Raw genomic sequence first — 7,500 nt, forward strand, 5'->3', positions numbered from 1 at the left:
TATATATATTATATATATATGTATATTATAAATTACATATAGAAAATATATATATATATAATGAATATTATAATTTATAAAAATATTTATATATTATATATATATATATATATATTAATATATATTATATATATATATAAAATTAAATATTTTTATATAATTTTTATATATATATATAAAATATATAAAATAATATAAAATATATATATAATATATATATATAATATATAAATTATTTTATATTAAAATTATATAATATATAATTATATATATATATATGAATATTATATATATGAATATATATATTATGAATAATTAAAATATATATATTATGAATATAATATATATATATATATATATATATATATATATATATATATATATATATATGTTTATCTATGAGGGCTTTTTTATATTCACTTTCAGCAGTCTCCTTTTAGTGCTCTTACTAGTCTATCCACGCATTTCTCTTGCTCTTTTCATTTAGCTTTCCTGCGACTGATTTCATCTATTATGTCAACTCCTGTTGTTTTCATCTCATAAATTCTTTATTTTCCTTCTCATTCCACTTTTTTATAACACTTGCCTTTTTTCAAAATGTGTAAATTTGAAAAAAAGCAGATCTTGGCAAAAGAATTCTTCACCACTGCAATTTTTGTCTTAAACCATAATTAGTCTAATTAGAGTAAAAGACTTCCCTTGTTTAGCTGAAGGTTATTTACCTATATCTTATCTTTTGGTACTAACATTTTCATTGTTATTACTAATATCATAAATTTAAGTTCTTGATCCTTGCTTTTTCTGTTTCCTAAATCTAGTTTTTGTAGTTTATCTTCTGTGTTTGTTATAATGTTGATGTTTCTGACACCTATCCTAAAGCATTGTGCATCCTGCAACTGTTTTAGAATCATGTCTCCATACAGGAGAGGGGATCATGTAACAGGGCATTGCCAAGCTTCTTTCTATAAATCAGCTGAATTCCCGTCATTGTATTTCCAATAAAATTTTCAAGTATACCCAACCATCTGAGATCTAAATAGATGCAAGAGACATCCATCTACATAGCACAACCTGTTATATGCATCAGCATTGGATTTTCTTTTTGATCCTCCTGTGATACTGCCTTTCACCACAATGGCTTGTAATTTATTTGGTTCTGAAACCGAAGAATGGGTTCCAATCAATTTTTCATGATTTGGCTTTGGCAACAGGAATGGGATCTGCATCATTTGGACACTAAAATTTATTAGTTAGAAGAAAGGGTATATATCCATCTTTTAAATTCAACTAAAACTCTAGAATTCAAAATTTGTAAGTCAGCACCATGCATCAAAGGGAGAGCCAATCACTTGGAAGAGGCAAGTAATCAAGAGTATATTTCGGAAAAAAAAAACTGCTAACAAAGATAGCTTTTTCATTTTACAAGAAACCTGACCATACTTCTTGTAATACAGGGTCATGAAAGGCAACCTCCTGAGAGCATGTCTCTAATTGTAAGTGTAAATTGCTTCAGATATATTACTAAAATGACATGCATGCAACCACACATAAATGACACACTTCATCTATGCTTTCCAGTGTGTTTATTTCAAATTATTTAATCAACTGTACTACTGAGATAATCTTGAATTTCATCAATATACAGGGATTCAGATATCATGTAACATTTTAACTGTGTAAATAAAACCAGTGTATCTTGTAAAGAAGTCAAAATTTATTCCCCCATAAATATTCCAAGAACTTTCAATAAAATCAAAACAAATACAAATAAATTAATCTATGCAAGGTACATAAAATTTGTTCAAAAAGCCTAATATCTGGTATCTAAACACTCAGTTCTGTCTGAAAATACTGCATACGATTATAAATTAAAGAAAATACATACAATATTTACAGTTATAAAAATTACTGAGAAAGAAAATTAAGAATGATGAAAAAAAATAAATTATCTATTATCACAGTACTGTATAACAATCCTTGTCAAATGAGACACACCATTAATATAAATACTATTTCATTCAGCTGTGATGAGCAAATCCTTTTGATACTAACATGAAACAAGAAGTTTAACACTTTCACCCATCACTTTCTCAGTCACAAATGGATTTAGTATATGAAAATAACACATCTTTAAAATCTTGAACACAGTAGTTATGTCTGCCATGTGTTATTATTCAAACTGATTATGTACTTGTTGCCTCCTGCCAACCCACATACATACTGGCTGTAATAAAAATTATCTGAATACTATAGTTATGTCATTCACTAAATGTTCATCATTGTTTTGTTTTTTAACTCTAATATATATTAAAGCCATCTGGAATACTGATCATGTATCAAAATGTTTCCAAATGATATTTAAAATGATCAATCAAGTAAGCATTTACTCCATGAAATTGACTTAATTTGATATCACTGTCTATCCTTTTAATTAGGCCTACATTCATAGGGCACATCAGTTGTAAAAACATGCCCCACATAAATTGCATGCCAACTAACCTCTCAATTATATCTGCGAGTAAACTCACAAGTATTTCCTCAAAATGTAGTTCTTTTTTTAGTTTATAATTAAGTCACTGTATCAAAATTGTAACACCAATTTACACAAATCCATTCCTCTTATTTGAAAGGAAAACAATCAACAATATGAATTTCAGCTCTACTTGATCTGCTCAAAAGAGAAATAACTTTAATCAGTGGTAAAAAAATCCTCAAAATTTGGTGATAAAATTTCTTACTCTGAGGGTTCATCTTTACCAATGTCATATACCTTTCACCGTCTTTACCAATGTCATATACCTTTCACCGTCTTTACCAATGTCATATACCTTTCATATAGTTCCTCCAGTATAACAGATTTTAAAATTCTCCTGGCAAACTACCATTTACAGGTATTTCTTCAAACATCAGTTTCTCTTGAAAAAGTAAATAAATAAAGACAAAATAAATTCTTGAAATGAAGCAGCTAATTCACTTAACCCTTTGCCACAGCATGGCATGTACATACATGCCATGGCATGCCTGGACTATATTCTGGGTGGCATGTGTATACATGCCATGGTGAGCCAGTCCTGTTTTCCAGGGGCATGTACGATCATGTCATGCATGCTATGGTTCCAACACAATCCCCCCGCAGTGTGGCCCTGGCCACTATGAATACTGCCCGGGAGAGAGGGCTTTAGCATCAGGAAACCACTCAGTGGCGTTGGATTAAATGTTAAGCCTCAAATGTACAAACGGCACATGTAAACCAAGTATAGTTTGTACTTACTGGACAAGTTTCATTCATTACATACTTTAATACTATGCCTGAGAAATCAGACAAAAGGAAGACAAAATGAATACATTCCATTGCTAATAAAAACTGGGAAATAAAGGAACTTTTTTGAAGATATTTCCTTTCTGATGAACTCTAATGTGAGATTCAAATGTTGTATACTTTCTTCCATCATATTCTTGTCTTGAACGGCAAACACACAAATGTATGTTCTTGACTCTTTTCAAAACACTGTTCATTCCTGAAACACCACCTAAAAAAAGGTTAATGCATAGTTGAAGATTTCCCATTTTATACTACATGCAAACACCTGATGATGATGACAGCAAATACAAACAATAGCAGATGAATGATTTGATGGTAACTTTCCCCTGATTAATTTCATGTTTTCCTGAAAAATTTACATGATAAATCTAAGGTCAATAAGAATGAATAAAACTGGTCACAATCCATTCTATCAAAGAAGAAAATGGACAAAATACGGTGGATAAGAGATCAATATTTTCAAATGATAAATCATTTGTAATTATGGTAATTCATAGTTTCAAATTTTTCTTCATGTCATTCAAAGAATATTTTGTATTTCTTCTGTTTACAAATCTCCTACTTATGAAATGATATGAAATATGAAACAGACAATGAGCAGCAAGAAGTATTTTGAATACCTTAACATATTACACAAGTGTTTATGAAAATCAGTCACAAGGAAACAGAACAATAATCATATAAGGAATTCTTGTCATAAAATTTGTAATATCTTGTGTGTCAAAGTGTCATGATCAATGAAAAAGGAAGAAATGGAGAGTGTGATTCAGTAAAAAAGAAAATGACAAAGAATAAGACAAAAAAAAAAATAATAATAATAAATACAAATTATAAAAAGAGATGAAATTCAACTCATCTCATTATCATTAAACAAGTCTAGTTTAAAATTAGTTTAAAGACAAATATTGCATAGATCAAGCATCACTAATCCTGCACTATCGGGACTTCAATGACCTATATTTGGGAACATTGTCATAAACACAAAGATGTCATCTAAACAATGACTAACCTTTTCGTACCTTTAAATTATCAGTACATTTTGGATGATAAACAGAAATATCAAATGAATCAAGTGAAATTTTAATGAAGCAATGTACTCTGTGACTTGTACAGCTTTAGTCTGTTCACACAATACATCACACGATCTAGTACACTCACTGTAACACTTACTCATTTTCTGAGAAGAAAGTACCCTAATCTTGAATTGGGGTCATAAACTTTTTTTTCACTTTATCATTAGAGATACAAACTTGGTTTCTGGTAAGTGTACAGGAATGAACTCCCATAAGAAAGTCTGAATGTTTAAGATTCATTCAGGTAAAGTTACAGGTCTGTGAAGTCTAGGAAAAATAGACAGATACCTCTGACTGGATTACAGCTAGGCAGATTAGTGAAGGTCAACCTATACAATCACAAATACTAAAATTTCGTTAAAAAAATAGACATTGCAAGAAACTCAAATGTACACAAAATCACATAGGATTCCAGGACAAAAAAAAACAAAAAACAAAAACAAAAAAAAAATTATCACACAGTTGTAAGTACAACACAAAACCTAACTTAATAAACAACTCACCCTGAAAAATTGTGACAACCAAACTTATAAACCTTCATCAAAAATTCAAACTCAAAAACTGTGGAAGGTCACATTCCTTCTGAGGTGGTTATTATCATTTTTCTAGATTTCTGCTCTTATCATATTCATTTATCTAAAATCAGACATCTTAAATCCTTAAAAATCAAACTAATTAAAACATCCAAGGTATAATTACACCAAACAATTATCGTGTGCTCTTACAGCATTGCTCTTAATTTTACTCTTTGTAATGCCCTTGAATTCTAGGCAGCGTAAAACGTGTAAATGTTCAATGAAAAGTAATTACTAAATGTTATTTTCATATTTCTTTTGATAGAGATAATCAAACTTTCAACCTACAAAAAGTTTTGTATAAAGCCTGTTAAGAAACACAAAAATTATACAATTCTTTTCTAACCTTGTGATAATATTCATTATGCTTTTACAAATCAAACCATAAATAGGAAAATACCCCCCCCCCCCCATAAAAAAATCCTCTCTTGCACAGGCTGTCTAATCAAATTATGCTAACAACAAACACAATGTTTTAAAAGGATAATATAATTCTAATACAGCGGGCCTATGTTGAATGACGCATAGCCTCGACCAACAGATTCTATAGGTCGCTATCTCCCTGTGTGCTCGGAACAGTTGGGGTTCCAAATACTCACGGCAGCAGGAAGCCTCGAACTCCTGAACACTAGATCAGCACCTTAACCCATTGAGTTGCTGTGCATACAGTAATTTCACTTAATCCCAACAAATAAAAATAAAATATGCATAACTAAATAATCAAATAATAAAATTAATAATGCCAATATGTTTCCTCTTCCATGGATGCTATAAAAAATAAAATGAAACACTAAGGGTGCATGCTTAAACTAGTAATATATGCATATAAATATCCTGTTCATTTGAACTTAACATTCATATCCATTATATCACAATACTCAATAAAGACTTAAAATGAGAACTTTCATTTAAAGAACTTGGCAATACTGTCTGCGGAGATTTACACAAAACAATTTAATTCTTCAATAAACGTAATGATAAGTAATAATAAGTAATCATATATAATACAGAAGATACAAATGTTAATGATGATATCAATCATCATCATCATCACAATAATAACAATAATAAAAACATCAGCAATAATAAAAACAATAATCATTATCATAATAAAAAAATATTAATCATAATAATATCAATACTACCAACAATAATTATAATGACAATAATACGATAATAATAAATAAATAATAATAATAACAATAATAATAAATTTAATGGTAATAACAATAATAATAAATAATGATAATAATAATAATAATAATAATATAATAATAATAATAATAATAACATTAATAATAATAATAATAATAATAACATTAAATAATAATAATAATAATAACATTAATAATAATAATAATAATAACATTAATAATAATAATAATAATAATAATAATGATAATAATAATAATAATAATCTACAATGATAATGATGATGATGATAAAACAAAAATAACAATAATAAAGACATTTTGGAAAATTATAAAAGAATAGTGGTCTAATAATACCACGCTGACATGAAACCAAGTACTGTAGACCAGTACATAAATAATGGACAACAGTGGTGCAATTATTAATATGAAATAAGTAAGAGATAAGTAGCATTTTCAATAGATTCCATGGCAAATGGAATAAACAATGCTAATAGAGGGGACAATATCAAATACAGTATGCAAGTATCCTTTTTCACTCAAGTTCTCATTTTATATACTAATAGCATTAATGCATCTGGGATGAAACTGATGTGAGAAATAATTTGCTAATAAACAGTTCTAATCATGATTGGAAAAAAAAAATAATGTTTCATCTAAATATATAACAGATTCAACTGTAACTGTGTTGCACTTACTCAAAATTATAAACTTACTTTTTCAGAAATATATGATAAATAATTGGGCACATATGATTATTAAGTATATCTAGTGAAATTGCCATTGTGGAGACAGAACTGAATAAGTAACAAGAAAACTAATTGTTTAGAGTATTGTCAGCTCCACAGAATAAATGCTTCTTCTTTATAAGCACTGGAGTTATAATATTCTGCTTTAAATCAATTAAAACTATTTAAAAATGCTTTCATCAAAAAACCTTCACCTTTATCTAAAATTCTTTGTCACATTTCATATACATATTTCAATATGATTAAATAAATAATTTTGCTATTTAATAACTACTAGCAATGTATAAAAATATACAATATCTACAGTATACAACCTCAAACAGAATCTATTCTTCCATAAGATCTTGTGGTATGCCCTGCATGACCATTAGAAATAAAACTATTTGTGCCATTGTGGATATACCCATTTTCTGAGCTATTGCTGATGCCACTATTTTGAGAGATCCTTGTATTTCCATCTTGAACTCTAGGATAGGGCCCTAGTCTAGCGGAGTTTGCGTGATTAAAGACGTATGCTGGATGGAAGGGAGGCAGCTGGAGTGGGTCTCCATCTGCTTGATAAACTGCAGGACCACTATCTGTAGGATAACCTTGGAGCAACTTACTGGTCGTCACTTGACTTAAAGGTAT

At 28.9% G+C, this 7,500-nt stretch overlaps 1 protein-coding gene across 1 annotated transcript in view; it reads right to left on the bottom strand.

Moving 5' to 3' along the window:
* Positions 1 to 6,394: 6,394 nt before the first annotated feature.
* LOC119576091 (solute carrier family 35 member E1 homolog) overlaps positions 6,395 to 7,500 on the bottom strand; it is a 28,231-nt gene continuing 27,125 nt past the window's right edge. Inside the window, exon 6 of the mRNA XM_037923632.1 lies at positions 6,395 to 7,500. This exon is cut by the window's right edge and continues 42 nt beyond it. Coding sequence (XP_037779560.1) covers positions 7,186 to 7,500 — 315 coding nt within the window. The 3' untranslated portion in view covers positions 6,395 to 7,185.

This window comes from Penaeus monodon, chromosome 8 (genome assembly GCF_015228065.2).
Source record: "Penaeus monodon isolate SGIC_2016 chromosome 8, NSTDA_Pmon_1, whole genome shotgun sequence".
NCBI lineage: Eukaryota > Metazoa > Arthropoda > Malacostraca > Decapoda > Penaeidae > Penaeus > Penaeus monodon.